The 21,914-nt window shown below is 53.3% G+C and overlaps 1 protein-coding gene across 1 annotated transcript in view; it reads left to right on the forward strand.

The window, feature by feature from the left end:
• ABR (active BCR-related) overlaps nt 1–21,914 on the forward strand; it is a 179,066-nt gene that overhangs the window by 61,789 nt on the left and 95,363 nt on the right. Inside the window, exon 2 of the mRNA XM_006095561.3 lies at nt 17,123–17,310. Coding sequence (XP_006095623.2) covers nt 17,123–17,310 — 188 coding nt within the window. The remainder of the gene's footprint in view (nt 1–17,122; nt 17,311–21,914) is intronic.

A 21,914-nucleotide genomic window follows, 5' to 3' on the forward strand; every position in this document is an offset into this window, starting at 1 on the left:
TGACTCCAGCCAGTGGCTTAGACTCCCAGGGCAGCCAGAGTGGGATAGAGAGCTGGGAGGAGGGGGCCTGGTGGGAGCCTGCGGACATTCTCGCTTTAGCTTGCAGGGGGAGTTCCAGATTGATGGGTGCTTTCCTGCAGCTACAGCAAGAGACGCACCTGTACAGAGAACAGCAACACTGCACCTGTGGAATGCTGAAGAGCTGGCTGCCTGTGGGTTGAGGGCGTGGGGGTGCTCAGCTGGTGGGGTGCTGGCTCAGATGGTGGGGAAGAGGCCACGTGATAGAGAGGTCCATGGTGCCGTCTCTGCTTCTCCAGGTCTAAGGCCTTGGAGATGAGTCTTCCAGAAGTGGCAGCCACTGCAGCGACACATGATGGTTAGGGACCTGGGAGGGGAGTCCACTGCTCCCTTCAGGGCCCACATCCCTTGGATCCAGCCCTCAGAGCAGAGATTTCTGTAGGGTGGGTGCCCATCTCCTCCCTCTTCGTTTGTTCTCCCCACTGCCCGTCCCTGAGTGGGAACAGAGCTGTTTGCGCTGAGTTGGAGTTGCTCACTGCCTGAGGATTGCGTCAGCCCCGCCTGGCAGGCTGGAGCTGGAGCCTGTTGCTATGGTGACCACTAGGCCTCAAACCAGGGAGAAGGATGAGTTAGTCACAGGGTGTGGTTTTCCTTCCTAGTGATGCTGTCATGTGATAGGCACATGATCTGTGAGCCTGTATTCCCAGCGCTTCCCCGGGGAGATGTGTCATCGGCTTTGGTGGGCATGATGGGGCAGCTGCCCCAAAAGCCATGTGGGCATCGACCAGCGTGGGTGTGTGTGACCAGAGAACACACGTGACTCCCTGGCCCTTCTGCCTAGTTCCTGGGGCAGAGGGTGATTTGACCAAGATAACCAGGTTCTAGGAAAGGGAGGGGTCCAGGATGCAACCGATAACCTGGAACAGAGGGCTGCCTGAATCCCAAAACCTGTCCAGGCTGCCCCAGGGAATTTTTTCTCAACCACTTGACAGCTCATCATCTTGCTAAAGATAACAAACTGCTTGGCCAAGCGAGCACAGTACCTCAGTTCACATCTCTTCTCTCACCTCTTGCCTGTAACGGGAAAGAAGGAAAAGAGTTCATGTTCCAGCCGCATTGGGCACCTGCTGTGTGCCAGGCACTGCACTAGACTCTGGCTCATCATCTTACCATCTCCGCAACGCCACACCGAGAGGAGGTGATGTGTCGCATTCTGCAGTGGGGCAAACCCAGGGACCGACCCAGAGAGTTGCAATGATTTGCCCAAAGAGTTAAACCTAAATCTTTGGGCTTCAAGTCCAGTGTTCTCTTTGATTCCAGATGCCCCCATAACCAGCACTTCCTAGGGTGTCCAGTGAATAAACACACCGTACACTTCCAGTGGGAAAAAACCATGGCAATCTCCCCCCAGAGGAAAACACAGGTCCTGTGTGGGGATTGGTTGACGGGAGCTATTTCTGATTTGTGAACAGGAAGCAGTTGGTGAGGTCAGCTCAGGGCATTGACAAAGCCCAGACTTGGTACACAGGCGAGTTTGGGATTCTGCCTGCAGTGCTCCAGGGGTGAGGACTAATTGTCTGCTGAGTTCTCTGCAGGGAAGGGTTTGGTGAACTGGTCCAGGGTAAGATGTAGAACCCGAGGAGAACGAGAGCCCCTGGAAGAGCCTGGCCATCATGAGATCTAACTGGCTGAGCTTACGAGGCATGGTCATAGCAGCTAACACTCAGATGCTGCTAGCACTCTGCTTAGTCATGGTAGTTAACACTCAGCTGCTGCTAGCACTCTGCTTAGTCATGGTAGTTAACACTCAGGTGCTGCTAGCACTCTGCTTAGTCATGGTAGTTAACACTCAGGTGCTGCTAGTACTCTGCATGGTCATGGTAGTTAACACTCAGGTGCTGCTAGCACTCTGCTTAGTCATGGTAGTTAACACTCAGGTGCTGCTAGCACTCTGCATGGTCATGGTAGTTAACACTCAGATGCTGCTAGCACTCTGCATGGTCATGGTAGTTAACACTCAGGTGCTGCTAGTACTCTGCATGGTCATGGTAGTTAACACTCAGGTGCTGCTAGCACTCTGCTTAGTCATGGTAGTTAACACTCAGCTGCTGCTAGTACTCTGCATGGTCATAGCAGCTAACACTCAGGTGCTGCTAGCACTCTGCATGGTCATGGTAGTTAACAGGTGCTGCTAGCACTCTGCATGGTCATGGTAGTTAACACTCAGATGCTGCTAGCACTCTGCATGGTCATGGTAGTTAACAGGTGCTGCTAGCACTCTGCATGGTCATGGTAGTTAACACTCAGGTGCTGCTAGCACTCTGCTAAGCGCACTCAGATGAAATTACTCATTTCATCCTCACGGAAACCCTGGGTGTTTAGATGCTGTTATTTCATTTTGAAAATGAAACTGAGGTTAAGTGATGTGCCCAAGGTCGCACAGTTGGTAAGAGGTAGAGCTGGGATTCAAGCCCAGACAGTCTGGCTCCAGAGCATGAGCTCTGGACCAAAATGTTCTACTGTCTCTGCTCTTCCCTTCTGGAAAGATGTTAATGAGTTAGTTTGCATGGCTCCCACAGGAGAGTGTATGTGTGTGTGTGTGTGTGTGTGTGTGTGTGTACACACATGTGAATGCGTGCACACACACGCATTAATATACCGGCAATGGGAGGGAAGGCTCAGGGCTTCGCTTGTGAGCTTCTGTGTGTTGATGGCTGCACCTGTGCATTGCGGGAGCCCAGGGAGACCTTACCTGTGCTCTTCTTCCCTCCCTGACTTCGTGGCTCCCAGGAGACTGGGTGTCTGCCCTCTCTGGTGCAGAACTGTTACCCGGATCGCTTCCAAACCCCGTTGAAAGGCTTCAGGTTCCCAGGAAGGAGCTCATATCCGAAACTAAAAGTGGACAAGGGCCCGGGAGGAGCAGGCAGTGAAGGTGGGAGCATGGTTGCCATGTGTGGGCTGCTCTCTCGTGCCTCTCGGTGCTTGGGTAACCTGTGCGCTGCCCACATAATGTGCAGTTGCTTGCAGCCCCTGAGAAGACGCCAGCCAGACTGGGCTTCCTCTCGGTGTCTTTCCCAGGGCCAGGATTGTGGGGACAAATAATAGTAATGATATCGGCGGTACAGCCATTACCATCATTCACTGCATTACTTACTGAAGGCACTGTTCTTAGTGCCTTTACTTCAGCTAACTCACTTAACGGTACGAAAGCTCTATGAGCTGGTGTTGTTACGATCATCTTCATTTTATAAAGGAGGAAACTAAGGCACAGAGAAGTTAAGCAAGTTGCCCAAGATCACACAGCTAAAACGGGGATTTGAGTTTGGGTAGCCTGGCTCCAGAGCTACCACCCCCTGACTCCAGAGCCACTACTATGTCCTGTCATGGCTCCCAGAGGACACCTCCAGACCCTGTGGCTCTTCTCTGGTCCCCACTTCGGAATCTTGATTTCATTTTTCTGGGAGCCTGGGATGTGCCCAGTTGCCTGCCCACAGGTCCCCTGCATGAGATGTGGCCTCTGGCATCAGCCAAGTCCTGGTTTTCATGGGGACTGTGCCCCTTCTCTTACACACACATGTCCGGGCGTGAAAAGGACGTTTCCAGGAACTCTTCCTGGGTGCAGAGGTCATTGACCTTGACCCCCTGCTGCTGTAGCCTCATCCCGCCAGCTGTCTGCTCACAGATGGTCCCAATGTGAATACCTGGGGTAGGGCAGGTCCGCCAGCCCTGTGGGTCCTGGTGTGCGTCTCTCTCAGCCTGTCCTTTCTGCCTGTAGTCTACAGCTGCTCTTGTTTTGAGGGCCAAGTTGAAACATCTCTTTTCCCTTCCACCTGCCATTTATTCCGTCAGCCCCGGGGCCATGTCTGGTCCTAAGCTCGATTCTTGGAGGAGGCTGCCTTCCTGTGGGAGGTGAGGCTGGCTTCGCTTGCTGCCAGGCGGGAGGGTGGAGCTGTGTGGATCTGAGTGGAGAACTTAGGGGTCGTGGGGGGTAAGGGGAAGTTTAATTTTCCGCCGTGACCCCTGGGGGGTTCTGTGGGCTCCCGGAGACATTGCCATTGCCATTGCCATGGCCATCGGTTGGGTGTGGGGCAGGTGGAACCTGCAGTGAGTGCCCAGGTGCTGCTGGACGGGAAAGGAGTATTGGACTTGGAGCTGACAAATGTCTGGCAGCCCCTGCGGAGGGCAGAGCCAGGCTTGTCTTGTGCCAGGAAGTTGGCAGCAAAACAGAAAGGAGCTGTGGAGGTGGGGCCTGCCTTTGTAACTCAGAAGGTTGACTCCAAAGCCATCTTGGGGAGCGGAGTGGGCTCCAGGCCTGGTTGAGTCCCCTTGCCCCCTGCTAATTCCCATGAAAGAGTTTGTCTCTGGTATTGCTCCTTCCCTGTCTGCCTGCTCAAGAAAAAAAAAAAAAACTGTTTTATTTTTTAAGTTGTGGTAAAGTACACATAATTTAAAATATATCATTTTTAAGTATGCAGGTCAGGGGCATTAAGTATATTCACATTGTTGTGCAACCATCACCACCATCCATCTCCATCATCTCGCAAAACTGAAACTCTGTAGCCATTAAACTCTAACACCCCCTTCACGCCCCCACCCCAGCCCCTGGTCACTATCATTCTACTTCCTGTCTCTATGAATTTGACTACTCTAAGTATCTGATATAAGTGGAATCGTAACATTGTTTGTTTGTTTGTTTAATATATTTTTATTGATTTCAGAGAGGAAGGGAGATAGAGAGAAACATCAATGATGAGAGAGAATCATTGATCGGCTGCCTCCTGCACGCCCCCTACTGGGGATTGAGCTCACAACCAGGGCATGTGCCCCTGACCAGAATCGAACCCCGGACCTTTCAGTCCACAGGCCGATGCTCCACTGAGCCAAACCGGCGAGGGCTAACATCGTTTTGTGACTGCTTATTTCACTTAGCATAATGTCTTCAAGGTTCAATCCGCATTGTAGCTCCTGTAGAATTTCCTTCCTATTTAAGGCGGAATGGTATGCCATTGTATGTATAGGTCACATTTTATCTCTCCATTCATCCGTGGAAAGTTGGGGTGCTTCCACCCTCTGGCTCTTGTGAATAATGCTGCAGTGAACATGGGTGTTTTCCAGTATCCTGGGCTTACTTCACCCATCAGCCATAGGCCATCGTTGGAGCTTGGTCAGGATGGGCCCACTGACTCAGCCCCAGGAGGATGGGTAGGTCACCAGAGGAAGGCTTGGCCCCCTGCTGCCAGCTTCTACCAAACACTAGCGAAGGACATTCCAGATTTCCTTCCCCATCAGCCCTCAGAAGAAGTTGCCGGGTTCCTGGTTCTCTCCTGAACAGGAGGAGCATGGCTGCAGTTCACCGTGAGCCCGGCATGGGTGGTGTTAAGAGAAAGGAACGGTCATGCATTGGGATGTGCATGGGAGCTTCTCTGAGAGGGGCCGGCCGGCAGCTGACCTTATGTGGAGGAGTTGGGGGTGTGTTAGGGTAGGGCTGGTTATGCTGCAAAACCAACTTAGTCTTGAAATCCCCATGACTTACCATCAGCAAGGTTCACTGCTTGTTCACACCTGTCCATCACAGGCAAGCAGGAGCCTCGGCCCCACTTGTTCACTCGGGGACCCGGCTCAGTGGAGGCTGCACCATCTGGAACCCACAGCCTCCAAGGCCATTCCCCAGGGGAGGACGGAGAATGGGGAGGGGTGCATGAGGGCTGACCAGTGTAGTGGGAGTCAGAAGGTGTCAGGGCCTTAACAAGGGTGTCTGTCTGTGTGTGTGCCTCTGTGTGTGAGTATTGCATGTGCCTGTGCGCAAAGAGCAGGAATGAGCTGGCTGGGGGAATCACATGCCTTTCCCTAGCTTAACCCTCACCCGGCTTTGCACCACCTCAGAGGAAAGGTGAAGTTTTAGGAAGAGGCCTTGAACTTGGGGAGGTCCTCTCATTTTTTCTCAGTGGGTGACAAACGGAAGCTGGAACCGGCCAAACCACTGATCCTCCGGAGCTGTGGGGAGGGGAGGAGGACATGAATTTTGAGGCGCCCTCTAATGGCCCTGTTCAATAGTGGAATTGTTTATAAGGTCCAGGGAAGACTCTGTGCGGAGAGCCGGCAGCTTGAGCTGAATGTCAGCGAGTCCTGCCTGATAGCAGTGGCAGAGGCACAGGGTGCTACTGTGGGTGTACGTGTGAGGGGGTGCAAGCAAGTGCGAGTTGGGAATGTGTTGGCCGACTTCTGCAGAGGAGGGGATGGCTTCGCTGACTTCTGCAGAGAGCCTGGAGCCACTTGGCTCTGGGATTGAAGGGAGCCCCTGGGGTGGGAGGCAGGGGTCACAGATCCTGATCCCGGGTGCCGCCGACGTGCAGGGCAGCTTGGAGAGACTCATTGACCTCTCTGGACCTTCTATTACTTATCTGCTCTCTGAACTGTCCCTTCCTACTTCTCAGCACTAGATGGAGAGTCATTTAATTTTTCATAAATACCCTGAGGACTCATGAAACCGTATCTGGGAGAGGGGCTTGGAGGAGGCCATCCATCCCAGGCGAGTGATAAGTGGGATTGGATTCGAAGGTCATTGTCATAATGGTCCTTTGATTCTGCCTCCTCATTGCCTCCTGGCCGCTCCCCCTTCAGCGAGCATTTTTCACCAGCATGTGGGGCAGGGGAGGAAGAGCTGAACCTTAAATCACATCAGTCCAGGGTCATTACTTGTTTTCAGTTCATGGTGGGTCAGAGGGGAAGGAGAAGGCGAGTTAAAGCTCTTAACTCTAATAAGGGCTAGACTTCCTGTAGGGTTTGTCAGCGTAACCTCCCGGCCCCAGACCTTCAATAATCGAATTGGTTGCTATGGAAAGAAATTAGGAGGAGTTTTAGGGCCCAGTCGGACAGTTATGGGGCGTCCGCTATGTGTGACTACTGTCCTGAGTGCCCTGAATAATAGGCCGGAAATAGAAAAGGGCCGCCCTTGCCCTCCAGACTCCTGCCATCTAGTGGGGAAGCCGTAATATACCAAAGGCCAGATGAATGTGAACTTGACTTTGCAGAGGAATTTTCTTTCTTTTTTGTCTGCTTGATGGAAGGCTATGCCGTTTGTGGAATGCTCTTGTCCGGTATCTCTCTCCTTGCTCTGCAGAGCAGCCCTGGGGAAGGGGCAGGGCAGCGGCGTCATCCATTTACGGCGAGAAAAGTGGAGGCTCTCAGAAAATGAGCACCTTGCCGGAAGGAAGTCGGTAGAACTACTGGTAGAGGAGCTGGGGTGGCGAGTCTTGCTTGGGGTCTGTTCCTCTCACTGTGTCGGGCACCTAATGTGATGAGGAGATGTTGATTGAATGGCTGGCTATTGCTTATTTACTCACGGAATGAACTTTTGTCCATTCTGGCAAGGTCATCTGGCCATTTGCACCAATATTCCTATCTATTCAGTGGGCATGTAACTACCTTTCCTACAGAGTCATTTAGAACGTTAGGCTCCTCCTGCTGGGGTAGGAGATTATGTCAAAGTACAAAAAGCAATGAACTTGACCCAAAGAGCGGGCTTTAAGCTGTGGCTCAGTTGTTTATCAGCCTGAGGGCCGTGGACAAGACCCAGGACACGCCTGAGCTTCCGTTTTCCCCGTGTAAAGTGGGAGAGTAATCTCTACCCTGCCCTCCTCCCTGGGTTGTGAAGATGAAATGAGATCCCCGCCGTGGGCTTGCTGTGTACACTGTAAAGAAAACACGTTGCGCTAACAGCATTTCTGATGCATCTCTGAGGCCGGAGGCTGATGCAGCCACTACCCTTCGACCCAGGGCCCACTGGCAGGCCCCAGCCCCTCGCCCACTGCCGCTGCCCCTGATGCAGATATCCAAGACCTAGGGTTCCTTTGTTTCAGACTTTGGAGCCCGGGCTTCTCCTGACGGCCACGGTCTCTGCCTCCCTCCCCGAGGGAGCCTGGAGGTGGAGAAGCGATTGCATCTCCATAGCAACCAGAGAGGCTGAGCCCAGCATCGGGGGCGGAGCCAGAACCCAGCGCTCCAGCTACGTGTCCACATCTCCAGGAATGAGCAGCGGAGGCATCACTGCCCTGTTGTCCCTGTGCTGAGTTCATTTCCTTGCTCCAGGCCTCCCTGAAGGCCTAACGGTGAGGGGAGGCCATCCTGCGGTCCAGGCGGCTGCTGTAGGCCGAGGCTGAGGGCCCTGCGTGAGTGGGACAGCGGCTGCCCTCCCTGCCTGCCCACGTTTACCATCAGAGTAAAGCCCTTTCTGTCCACCTCCTGGCCTCTTCCCAGGCAAACCTCCAAGTCCTTCAAGACTTAATTCAAACCCTGCCCCTTACAAGAAACTCTCCTGTGTCTCTCATTTGGCCCTGCAGATGGCATCCTGAGCTGTCTCAGAGTTTAGTTTCATTCGGCCTCAGGGTCCTCATCGTAAACTGGTGGTTCTCAGCTTTACAATATGACACTAGAGTCGCCTGCTGCCCCAGCCACCCCACACCGATTCAATATGGATCTCTGGGTTGGGAGCCAGACACCCGCAGCTTCCAAACTCCCCAGGGGATTCCAGTATGCAGTAAAGGTTGGAGCTGGTGTCTTCAAGTTAAAGATTTAAACTATTCCCTGAACCTGGCCAGTGTGGCTCAGTGGTTGAGCATCAACCCATGCACCAAGAGGTTGCCAGTTCCATTCCTGGTCAGGGCACATGCCCAGGTTGCAGGCTCAATCCCCAGTGGGAGCTGTGCAGGAGGCAACCAATCAATATTTCCCATCGATGGTTCTTTCTCCTCTCTCCCCCTCTCTAAACATCAATTTAAAAAGCACACATATTGAAACCATTCCCTGATGCCTACTGAATGTAGGCGGACCAATGAACAGTTGAGCCTGCCGATGGAGGAAGGCCTTCAAGCCCTGGTTTTGTTTTTTGTGTTTCCAGGCCGAGGAGATCCCCGAGAGCACTTACTGCTCCTGAAGGGGCCCGGGGTAGGAATGATAATGGCTGCTGTTCATTCAGTGTTGGTCCTGAGCCAGGTGCCTTACACTGCATATGTTTTCTCATTGCAACTCCACAAAAAACTCCTGCGGTGTAGTCATTATGAGTTAGCCCCGGAGCTGTTCTCCCAGGGTCTCCCTCCCCCTCTGCCATCATCAGTTCTAGGGCAGAAGATAATTAGCACCTAACATCATCCTTTGTACCACTCCTGTTGGGAGGGCAGGACCATCCCAAACCTAGAATTTTATCCTGCACTCACAGGTTCTTAGTGTCCAAGAAGAGGTTGGAAAGATCCCCCTAACTCCCCCTGCCTCCCCCCCAAGCCCCCTCAGCATCTGTTTTGGGGTTGGGGGTACCAGGATGTATTCTGGCTGTGTCCACTGGTCATTGGTGCCAGACAGCCTTAGGAGAAGGTTGTAAACAGCTCAACACCTGTGTGCCTCCAGCTGTTTGGGCACCCCCTTCTCCCCCTTGGGCCTACCAGAGCTTAAGATGGTAGAAATGAAGGTGGGTCATTTGGGTTTGAACCTTCCCCGCCCCCCCCGGCCAACTCTTCACATTGCCCAAAAGAGCATGTCTCCATGGCCTGTAATTGGTTGGCTCAGACCCTGTCATCTGGCATGGGCTGCATCCATGACGGGCTTGGAATAGATAACCCTGTGTCCACATGTGGTTCCAATCTGCGTGACTCCTAGGAGGTACGGAGGTCATGGGATTCCACCTGCATTGTCACTCAGCAGAGGAACTTATGCATCCGGAGGAGTTACCTATACGTTAGAGATAGTCGGCGGTGACGCCGCTGGCAAGACCCTGCAGCGGGCATGGTCCCGATCAGTGGTCCCCACTGGGTCCCGCCCGACTCCTAGCCCGACGCGGGAGGCCCTCGTGTGCTGGTCTGTGCCCACTTCTCCGGCACTGTCTGCCCCCTCACCCTCCTGCTCACTCAGTGTTCTAGCCGCGTGGCTATTTATAGCCCCTTCAGGGGCCCTGCTGCTTCACACTTTGTGCCTCTGCCAAGCCGCTTCTCTGTTGCCTAGAACTCTGCTCATGTCCCCCATCTGCCTGGCAAGCACCCACACATCTTTCAAGACGCAATTAATTATATTAATAATAGCCGCTGAGATTTATCGGGCGCTTGCTGTGTTCTAAGCCTTGGTGTGCGTTATCCGGTTTGATCCTCGAAACATCCCTGCGTGCTCAGTCCCTCCGTCGCCCACTTTTACGTTCATTGATTTAACTGTTCACGACCCGTTTGTAAGAGGCTGCCTTGTGCCAGGCATTCCTCTGAGCACGAAGGGGTTCGACAGCGACGGAGCCGGGATTGGAACCCGAGCCGGGTGACCCGGCATCCCTGCTCTTCGCCACAGCAGCACAGCTCCTCCCTTCCAAGTATCGCCCAAGCCCTTCCAGCCACCGCCCCCCCCCCCCCCACACACACACTGTTGCCCGCTCCCTCCTCTCTGCCTCGCCTCTGAGGTACTTCTGTCACAGCATCTAGGATGATTGATTGCTTATTGGACGGCCTTTCTCTGCTGGGCTGTAAGGACGTCACGTGGGAAGGTGTTCATTTTAAGGGGCAGAGAACCCAACATATACGGGCTTGTGTTCCCCAGTTAGTGAGGAACGAGATAGGCTGTTTGGAGTGTGGCTCCGCACCTTGACAGCTTCAGGGAAATGGCTCTGTCCTTTCTTGATCATTTCCTCGTGGCAGCAATACGGCCACTGCAGCTCCTCCCATCATAGCGGAGTTCAAGGCAGGGAGTCCTGTTTTAATTAGCAAAGCAGAGGCCTTGCCAGAGGTTCTATTCTCCTTGGGTCTCACTGATCAGAACAGTGCCAAATGGCCACTCCTGATTGTACGAGAGGCAGAGAACGTGGGTATCTTGCCTGGGGCTGGGTCCATTGCCACCTCAGATAAAAATTAACGTAAGGAGGGAGGAAGGGAAGATGGATGTTAGGTGGGAGACAAGCAGTGTCTGCTAGTGTCCTGGAATGAAGAGACCATGTGTCCATTTCTCCCAAGTTCCTAGAATCTGAATGCTTTATGATTGTTTTGTGTTGTTGCATTGAAGGTTTTATTCTATGTACATACAGACTTTTCCCCAAAAACATAATATCATACTGTACATACTATTATTAACTTCCTTTTTCGCTTAGTAAGATATCCATATCATTTGTAATGGCTACATAGAAGTCCTTCTTGGAGATATATCATAATTTACTCAGCCAATTTCCTATAATTAATCTTTTAGATTGTTTTTAATATTTCACAATCATAAACAACCCTGTGATAAATACCCTTTTAACTTTTTTGTGTACATTTAGAGTTAGTTTCTTAGGACACAGTCTTGGATTTTGCTGGGTTAAAAAGCTGTATGCGTTATTAAAGCTTTTGATCCCAGTTACCAAATTGGTTCCAGAAAAGCTGTGGTACTTACACATCTCCTCCAGGAGTTTCTGAGAGTACCTGTTCCCTGACAACTCTGAGTATTTGTTTTAATCCTTACTGATTTGATAGAAAAAATGCAAAAAATAGAAGTTTTCATTTTCTTTGTGTGTGTGTGTGTGTGTGTGTGTGTGTGTGTATGTGCGCACATACACACACACACACACACACACGGTGGGCATTTGTAGTTCTCTTTTTAATTTTCTGTTTACTTCTCGAACTCATTTAGAAAGTTGAGGTATTCATCTTTTTCTCATTGATTTGCAAAAGTGCTTTGTATATTCAGGAGACAGGAGGTTCACAGGAGAAGGACGCAACAGAGCTGGGCTTGAAGGTTAAATAGAATTTCCCTGGGTGGACAGGGGTGGGGAGGGTGTGCCAGGCGTAGGAACAGCATGTGCAAAGGTGCAGAGGAGGGAAACAGTGTTGTGTGTTTGGGGACTGTATTAATTTCATAGGGCTGCCATAAAAAAAAAAAAGAAGGAGAAGAAGAATCACAAACTTGGTGGCCTAAAACAACAGGAGTTTATTTTCTCACAGTCTGGAGGCCAGGAGTCCACGATCACAGTGTTGGCAGGGTCACGCTCCCAGCCAGGGCTCTCCGGGAGAATTCTCGCCTCTTCCAACGCCTGGTGACTCCATGCTTCCCTTGGCTTCGGCAGCATCACTGCAGTCTCCGCCTCCACCGTCACATGGCTTCCTTCTGGGTGTGCTGTCGCCCCTTCTGTTGCCTATAAGGACACATCGTCAGGTTTAGGACCCACTGAGTTCATCTAGGACAGTGAACGGCAAACTCATTAGTCAACAGAGCCAAATATCAACAGTACAACGATTGAAATTTCTTTTGAGAGCCAGATTTTTTTAACTTAAACTATATAGGTAGGTACATTTGTTATTAACTTAATTAGGGTACTCCCAAGGCTCAGGAAGAGCCACACTCAAGGGGCCAAAAAGCCACATGTGGCTCGCAAGCCGCAGTTTGCCGACCACGGATCTAGGATAATATCAATTCAAGATCCTTAACTTAATTACACCTGCAAAGACCCTTTTTCCCCCAAATAAAGTCACATTCACAGGTACCAAGGTTAGGATTCAGCCGTATACATTTGGGGGCTATTATTCTACCCACTGCAGGGACCTAGAAGATGTCTGATATCACAGGGCAGCAGACTATGACCTTGTAAAGGTAGAGTCGGTGACCATGAAGGGCTTTGAACTGAGGAGTTCGGGCTGTTCCTTGAAGTGAGTGGGGAACTGTTAAATTTTGAACAGGGGAGAGAGTGTTGGATTTGTCCTCGTAGGCATTGGTGAGGGTAGAGAGGAGGGTGAGGAGTGGGGATAGTTCGGGGTGTGGGAGATGAGGAGCGGGAAGAGGGAAGAATCTGAAATGCCGCCCGGGTTTCCCACCTGGGTGATGTGGCATAGGAGGTTGAGATGTTCAGGAACCAATCAGAGAGACAGGTCTGCCACCCAGACCTCACCCTGGAATGTAAATTAGATTTGGGAGAGGGAGCAAAGTAGGAGTGACAGGCGCCTGGGGATCACCAATTACCCCCACTACTTCATTATGAACAATTTCACACATACTGAAAAGTTTGAAGAGTTGTATAGTGAACACCCACATGCCCATCACCCAGAGTCTGTAATTACCGTTTTTCTACACTTGCTTTATCCCTCTGAACATCACCAACCCATCTTACTTTTCATGTGCTTCAGAGTAAGTTGCTGACATCAGTGCACTTTACTTCAGCACATAGCATGCATATCATCAGCGAGAGCTCGGTATTTAGTGAAATGCACAGATCTTAAGGGTACTGTTTGATGAATGAATCCACCTGTGTACCCCAAGTCTCTGTCAAGGTACAGAACACTGCCCTAGCTGGTTCGGCTCAGTGGATAGAGCATTGGTCTGCGGACTGGAAGGTTCCGGGTTTGATTCTGGTCAAGGCACGTGCTCGGGTTGCGGGCTTGACCTCCAGTAGGGCACGTGCAGAGGCAGCCAATCAATGATACTCTCTCATCATTGATGTTTCTATCTCTCTCTCCCTCTCCCTCTCCCTTCCTCTCTGAAATCAATAAAAATATATATTTTTAAAAAGATACAGAACATTTCCATCACCCAGAAAGTTCCCCGTGCCCCCACTCCCAGAAGCAACTACTATTTTTACTCTCTTTCAATCATAGATGAGTTTTGCCTGTTCTGGAACTTCATGTAAGTGGAAGCATACAGGATATGCTCTTTGGTGTCTGGCATCTTTCACTTAGTGTGAGAGTCGGTAGGAGTCTTTTCTGTTGTTGCATGTATCAGCGGTCTGTCTCATTGCTGAGCACTATTCTGTTGTAAGGATATATAAGGAATACCAATTTTTAAATATATTTTTATTGATTTTTATAGAGAGAGAAGAAGGGTGAGGGAGAGAGAAACATTGATGAGAGAGAACCATTGATCGGCTGCCTCCTGCATGCCCCCTCCTGGGGATTGAGCCCCAAACCCTGGCGTGTGCCCTGACCAGGAATTGAACTGGAGGCCTTTCAGTGTATGGGATAATGCTCAACCAACTGAGCCACACCGGCCAGGGCCGGAATACCAGTTTTTAAAGGGTGGGCAAAGAGACTTAGAAGGAAAAGTGAAGGCAGTAGGAAAACCATCTGGATCAGTTACAATTAGGTTTGACTGCATATGACATAAAAACTAAATAGCAGTGTCTTAGATAACGGGTTTTTTTCCCCTCTGTCATGTAAAATAAGTCCAGAGGTAGACAGTCCTGGGGTGATATGGTGGGTCATTGTGCCATCGTGGGCCCAGGCTCCTCGCTTTCTATGCAGCTATCTTCAGTGCTGGCTTCTATCACCTCACGGTCTAACGTGCTTTCCAAACTAACAACAGAAGGAGGAAGTATGAAGAGGACCAAAAACAAACAAACAAAACATACCTTTCAGCCCAAACAGTCTCTTTTAGCAGCCTTTCTCAAAGCTCTACACATCTCCTTAGCCAGAACTTAATCAATGGCCCATCCCAGTAGGAAAAGTAGTCTTGTAGCGAGCGAGCCACTGGGCACACAGCCACCCTAAATATCATGACACTTATGTTACCGGGAGAGGGAATGGATAATAGTTGTCATCAGCCTCCTGTGCCTTCTTTCTTTTGAGACCTGGTGGCCAAGCCATGGTCCACTCAGCATTTCCATCCGTGGCCTCTCATCAACGGAAGCCCATGCTTGGCAGGTTCCCACCCTCCCACCTCCCCAGGGTGCCTTCCTTCTCTGATGGTTGGTTTCTCTGCCTTTCCTGCATCCCTTTTCCTGGTGGGGGTCTCCTGGGCCCTGACCCTGGGCTGTCGGGATCTATGGAGGGTGCAATGAGTGGGGGAAGTATCAAGGAACATTTGCAGAGAGTTCTGGGGGCACTTCCCTCCACTCCCGAGCCTCCCCCTCCTGTAGCTAGCACCTCAACTCTCAGGCACCTCTCCTGTTCCTCTTTGTCAGCCTCCCCTGATAAGAAGGGCCATAGAGGATTTCTCTGGAAGGTTAGGGCTATTCAGAGGGAAAGAGATGGCATCTGGAGATAAACCGATAGGCCTGGGTTCAGATCCTTTCTGGGCAAATCTTCTCTGTGATCTTGTCTGTAAGTTGGGGATAATAAGAGCAGCCTCGCAGAGGTGGCTGGGAGGTGAGAAGAGCAGGAGATGCAGGTGCCTGGATGCCACTCTGATGAGGCTGAATTGTGCACACAGGGGGAAAGCCGGCAGAGACCTTCCCGCCCTGCTGGGGCCCAGCCAGCTGCAGGCTGTGCGGTGGAGGCTCGCCACCTTCTCTATTGTCCTTTCTACCTCTGCCCTTGGGAAAGGTCTTGAGAGTCAGGGATCTGGTCCTGTGACCCCCGGGAAGTGGTCAGTGTATAGGAGGGTCCGTGTGGCCTGCTGGAATCGGAACTGCTGGCCAGGCCAGGGTTCACCATCACTAACACTCCTGGCCTTGACTCCAGGAGTAACAGGGCAGCCTGGAGAGATGACAGGTGAACATGATGTTTCATTTCCTCCTTGTGCTTTTCCAAAGCGAGTAGGTCTCAGCAGCCAGCCAGCCCCCTCACGGCACCAGCCTCGGGCAGACTGGATGCTGTGGCTCCTCTGTTTCCCTCCGACCCCCTGGAAATAGCAGAGTTGGCTCACTCCCCGCCAGCCTCAGACATAGGCCCTGTGTCCTCCAGGGCAGTGGAGCCTATCCCCCGGGTACGTGGCCTACACACAGCTCAGCGGCCGGATCACTCGGTTCTGTGCTGCTTCACACGCGTGCCTACCCTGGGAAAAAAGAACAGCCATGTCCTTGACAGCTTAATGGGCTGTCAGCACAGGAACTGGAGAGGAAGTCGGCGGGGACAGGTGCCGCGAGGCTGGGGAAGCTCTCAGCTGCCAAAGGGCCAGATTGCACTGAGGGTGGCTGTGGCCAGGCGCCTGGTGACCTGTTGACACCATTCTCAGGCTGCCGGCTGCCCTGGGGCTGGTGTTATGACCGAGTAAGAGGAGTGGGACCCAATGCAGGACTTGGCTCAAGCCTCAGACCTGAGATGGGGCAGTGCGTTCCTCTGCTCATTCATTCTCTTTGCTCACATTTTCCGAGGTCCTGCTGCATGTCAGTCCGTGGGTGCTGGGCACAGAGTGATGACTGAGACACCCAGTCCTGCCCCAGGGGATTAGGGACACATGGGCAGGATCCACAGGGCCACTAGGAGGCCCTGAGCTGTCGGAGTTCTGAGCTGGGGCGCCAGGGAGCACATCCCGGAAGAAGTAATATCTGAGCAGGTGATGGGACAGGCCCAGCCAGGGGCTGGGAAGGGGGTGCGTGGGAGGGCCCCTCACTCAGCTGCAGGAGAGACCCCCGACTGGTGGGGTTTGACCAGAGGCCTTTCTGAGGTGCTGCCCTGTGTCCCAGGGCGGGGGTGTCTGTGCGTGGGCTCTGCAGCCTAAGTGGTGCTGGCAGCCAGGGGGGGGTACAGCTCAACTCCCCTAGTCTTTTCTTCCCTCCTTCTCCCAAGGAAGCCGGCATTGAAATTGTAGAAAAGCTGGCTTTTAGGAGCCTGTGTTCAATCGTGTCCCTGCCAGGCCTCGGTGCCGCCTTCTCGCCCACGCTCTGCCAGCCTTGGGCCCCGTCCTGCACCAGGCCTTGTTCAGCGGGGTTAGGGCTCCCTTGGGTGCCATTCCTCAGCGCCCCACCCCGAAACCGGCTCTGCGCCCCCTCTCCCGGGGAGCTGGCTCAGCATACAAATGGTACCTTAGGAGGAGGGCTCAGGAAGTGACATCGCTTGGCCCGCCCCCACCTCCTTATTCCCTATAAAAAGCAAAATGGTGACTCAGAGAGGAGAGTTGGAAGCGTCCTGCCTCCCGCTCCCACTGTTAATTCTTAAGACTTGGAATTAGGCAGGAGGCAGAGGAAACAGCAGCTTGAAATACGCAAATACGCAGCTGACATGCTATTAAGCAGGTGGCAACAGCACAACCGCTCCTCCCCGGCTCCCAGCAGCCCCTGAACTGCTGGCGCTGCCCAGCCCCGCGCGAGGGCCCGGCCCCCAGTGCAGCCCCCTGGGCCGGGCCGTGGATGCTGCCGCCGGGAGCATGGCAGCCGGGGGCCGCCGCCGGCGCCCACTGCGCTACCAGTCCCTGGCAGCCCTGGTGGAGGACTCTCAGTGGCCTTTCTTGTTCCTTGTCTCAGACTTCAGCTACGGGGCAGACGACTACGACGCAGAGGGGAATGAGGAGCAGAAGGGGCCGCCGGAGGGCTCGGAGACCATGCCGTACATCGACGAGTCGCCCACCATGTCGCCCCAGCTCAGCGCCCGCAGCCAGGGCAGCGGCGGGGACAGCGTCTCCCCCACCCCACCTGAGGGGCTGGCACCTGGGGTAGGTACACCTGCTTCTCCTTCGGGGTTTGGGAAGAGAGGGCTGTGGGGGAGAGGGGAGGCAGGCACGGGAGTCCTGGGCCAGGCTCTGCTTGGGATGCTGCTGGGGACATTCGGCACTGGCTGTTTTCGGTGCCCTCGCCATCTCTTTCCAGTCCTGGATGCCGATCAGTCTAGGCTCCCCTCCCACAGCACCTGCTGCTCTCTCTGCCGCCTCTACCAGCCATCTGCTCCCCTGCCTGCTGGACACCCTCACCTCTTCCAGCTCCTCCTCTAGCGGGACGGGGCCTTGGGGAGGGCGCAGGCTTTCTCTCTGGGCCGGGGCTGGACAGTGGCTGCATGTGTGACCTGCCGGCTGTAAATGTGCCAACGCCAGCTCAGCAGACCAAGGCGGTGGGGTGGAGTGAGCTGCTGCAGTAGCATTTGCTGAGGTCCACGGGCCCCAGCCAGCCCTCTGGAAGGGAACGAGCTCTCCTGGTGTCCACCTCAGCTCTTGCCGACTGACGGGAGCTCTGTTCCGAAGAGAAGCATGCACAAGGAATATTAAGTCTGTGCTCCGAGACAAACCCGGGGGCACAGAAATGCGTAGAGGTTTGCAATCCTTGTAATCAGTGCTGTTCCTGGCCGCAGGCACTGGCTCTCTCTGGGCCCAGCTTGTGCGCGTGCGTCTGAGGCACATGAGCAAACGAGACAGAAATTCCTGGGGGCTGGTATTCGGAAGTTGGGGAGAATCAAAGCCGCTCCTCCATTTAGGGGGGGGGCACTTGGAGTGCCTGTTCCTGCTGAGGAGAGGGCTTGCTCAGCTGTGTTTGGTGGGGGGTCCCCTTTCTTCCCTCTAATGCCCCCAAGGAACAATCTCTGAGATGCTGTGAGATACGTGTTCCCCTCCAACAGAGCCCAGCACCCCTCACCCCACCTGCAGCCAGCCAGGGAGGGCTACCTGGACTCAACCCCCCCCCTTCCTTTCCTCCACCCCTCTGCCAGCTCACCCCCCTCTTCACACACCGGGGTGGCTGTTATAGCCTTTGGCAACAAGGGCCTTGGCAACCGACTTCCCACTTGGGGGAAGCCACATTGTTGCCATGGCAACGGAGGCCCAGCTCAGTGGCTGCCAGGCAGTGCAAGTTTGGGAAGGGAAGGGTGGGGGCAGGTGGGAGGTGGAGGGGCTGGGGAGGGTGTGGGTCAGGTCCAGGCCCCCCATGGCCAGCATTCTGGTGTGTCGCTTTGTGGTCCTAGCAAGGGTGGTAGGGGAGAGACAACCATGTTGGACATGGAGGCAGGATTTTTGCTTCTGGTGGGAGAGAGTATTCTGGGACCTGAACTGAGGCCACCCGGGAAAGCAAGGGGGAGGCTGGCTTTCCGTCGCTGCCTTTAGGTCTCTCATTACAACAGGGCTCAGAGACTCTCCCCCTTCACCCCGATTTCCCACTGTGAGCAGGTGCAGGGGGAGTTGCTGTAGGACACAACCCAGGGCCAGGGATGCTGACTGAGCGGAGAGCGTGTGGCCAAATAGAGCCACTTGCTGAAGAGGAAAAGTGTCTTTGCATTTCCTTCTCCCCTCCCTGCCTTCCTCCTCGCTTCCTGTCCTGCTTCCTTCCCTCATCACAGGACCACCTGGCAGGAGTGCTTGTCCATCAGGTTTTAGGTTCCCTGGTGAAAGGTAGTCAGGTACAGTCAGGTGCCTTTCACTCTCCCGTGAAACAGGTCACAGGAACGTGAAACAGGTCACAGGAACGTGAAAGAGATCACAGGCATCATGGGAGGGGCCCCTGCCTGGAGCTCTGAGGCCTCCAGGCAGGGACTTCCTTCAGCCTGTGGCTGCCCATTTTGCTTGGTGGCTCTCGAGGGAATAACTTGGTTTGAGGACTTTGAAATCCAGAGATGCTATAGTGACAACTGACTGCAGTGCTTGGGAACCAGAGGGTTGAGGTGAACACCATTGGCTGGAAGTCATGCAAGACGGGGGTGGGAGCATCTGTCTAGCTCGGGAGCTTATGGGAGATTCCAGCCCAAGGCACCTCCTGCCTCCCCACCTTCCCTCCTGGAGTTGCATGTGTTGTCCTTTCTATTGTGTCACTGGCCCCATCTAGTGGACTCAGCAAGTATTGCTATTTACATTGTGGTGCTGGAGTTGACAACCTCTTCCTGTGTACTTTGGGGAGCAGTTCCAGTTTTTTTTAAAAAAAGAAGACAAGGAGGAAGCAGAAGAGTGAAAAGAAGAAGAAAGCAAGCCAAGGTTTCTGCTACTTGGCTCAGCTCATGTGGCAGGCAGGTCCCCTCCCGGCCAGGCTTCCTGTTGGGGCCTTGGGCACCCAGGGGACTTTTAGACCAAATCAGATGATCGTTCTAGCCTCTGGCAGTGGGGCATTCCACACCCAAATATGTACTCCACCTTGTGCCTAGAAACCCAAAGTTTGGTCTTTGTGTTAATCAGTATTCTCCAGAGAAACAGAACCAATAGAATACAAGAAAGAGAGAGAGAGAGAGATTTTTATTATAAGGAACTAGAGGCCCAGTGCACAACATTCGTGCACTGGGAGGGGGGGTGTCCCTCAGCCTGGCCTGCGCCCTCTCGCAGTCTGGGGCTCTCACAGTCTGGGACCCCTCGCTCCTTACCTCTCGCCACCGTCGCTATGCTCGCCAGCTCTGAGCCTGGCTTCTGGCTGAGCGGCGCTCCCCCTGTGGGAGCACACTGACCACCAGGGGGCAGCTCCTGCATTGAGTGTCTGCCCCCTGGTGGTCTGTGCACATCATAGAAACCAGTCGTTCTGTCATTCGGTTGATTTGCATATTAGTGTTTTATTATATAGGATTGGCTCACTCAGTTACGGAGGCTGAGAAGTCATAAGATCTGCAGTCAGCAAACTAGAGACCCAGGAAAGCTGATGTATCGTTCAAGTCTGAGTCTAGAACCAGCAGGGCCAATGGTCTTTGACTAGAAAGCCAGCAGGCTTGAGACTCAAGAGCAGCCGATGTTTCAGTCTGAGTCTGAAGGCTGAAAAAGACCCATGTCCCAGCTCAACAGTCAGGCAAGATGAGTTCCTGCTTACTCAGCAGCCGTTTAGTTCTATTCAGGTCTTCAACTGATTGGACGAGGCCCACCCACATTAGGAAGGGCAGTCTGCTGTACTCAGTCACCCGAGTCAAATGTTAATCTCATCCAGAATCACCCTCACGGATACACGCTGAATAATTTTGTTCAAATGTCTGGGCCCCCGTGGCACAGTCAGGCTGACACGTAAAATTAAACACCACAGTCTGACTCTTCCAACAGCCCGGAGAATGGAAGGAACACGAGCTCTGAACACATCTGCTCTCTCTAGCTGTGAGAGGTTGGGGGAGTGTCATAGCCCCTCCGAGCCCCCGTTTTCTCATCACTAAGTAGGACTAACTGCCCGGCCGGTGTGGCTCAGAGGTTGAGCATCAACCTATGAACCAGGAACTCATGGTTCAATTCTGGATCAGAGCACATGCCTGGGTTGGGGGCTCGATCCCCAGTGTGGGGCGTGTAGGAAGCGGCTGATCAATGATTCTCTCATCATTGCTATTTCTCTCTCTCTCTCTCTCTCTCTCTCTCTCTCTCTCTCTCTCTCTCCCCCTTCCTTTCTGAAATCAATTTAAAAAATTTTTTTAATAGACTAACTACCTGAGAGGATAGACTTGGCTAGCTCAGGTGAGGCCTGCAGCATTGGGCCTGGCTCACTGTGGGTGCTCAGTCCTTGGTGTCTGGGGCCCACAAGACTTTTCTCACCGGCTTTTAGAGGAATGGGAAGCCTGGAGCTAAGCAAGGGCCCGGTCTGATGAATGTTTGCTGGACAGACAGACTGAATCTGCGTTAGCAACCTCCCTTCTGGGGTTGGATCGGTCCTGCCCAGTGTGGCCAGATGAAGCCAGGTCTCCGTGGTGTTGGCAGGACACACACGCTTCACTCCCCAACACTCCCCTGCAGCCTCGCTCTTCTGCGCAGCACCCCCCACTCCCAGTGTGAAACCTGAAGCCCTGCCTTGCAGATACCTCACTCTCCCCAAGCCCAGGCCGAGCAGAGCTTCCTGCAGGGCCAGACCACTGACAACTGGTGGTTCAGTTCAACTGAGATGCCCCTCCTGGGAGGAGGGGCAGGCTCTCCAGCTCAGCTGACGGCGGGGGTGGAGGGGTACACACATCCCGCTGCCAGGACCATGGTCTTACAGAAAAGCTTGCTCCCCACACACAAGCTGTGGAGTCCTTAGTCTACCCTCTTGGGAGGTGCAGTAAAAAGGGGCCACAGGGGAGAGAGAAACACTAGGCATTGTCTCGCGCTGCCCCTTTGGGCTGTGTGACCTGAGGGATGTCAGTCACCCTCTCTGAGCTCGGTTGTACTCATCTCTAAAGTGAAGATGCTGAGTATTTCCTCCCTCCTGACCTCACACAGCTGTTGGGAGGCTTCTCTGAGGCAGAGCGCTTTGTGAATTGTCACGTCTGCATACAACTTAACTAGGAATTGCTCACTGTCAGACTCATTCTGTAGTTCCCGTGGTACCCACAGCAGGTCCAAAGGAGTCTAATAAAAGGCTGCACTGAGCGGTTCCGACTCCAACTTGCAGGAAAATCCAAAGATAAGGATGG

Source organism: Myotis lucifugus, unplaced genomic scaffold (assembly GCF_000147115.1).
Source record: "Myotis lucifugus unplaced genomic scaffold, Myoluc2.0 scaffold_157, whole genome shotgun sequence".
Lineage (NCBI taxonomy): Eukaryota > Metazoa > Chordata > Mammalia > Chiroptera > Vespertilionidae > Myotis > Myotis lucifugus.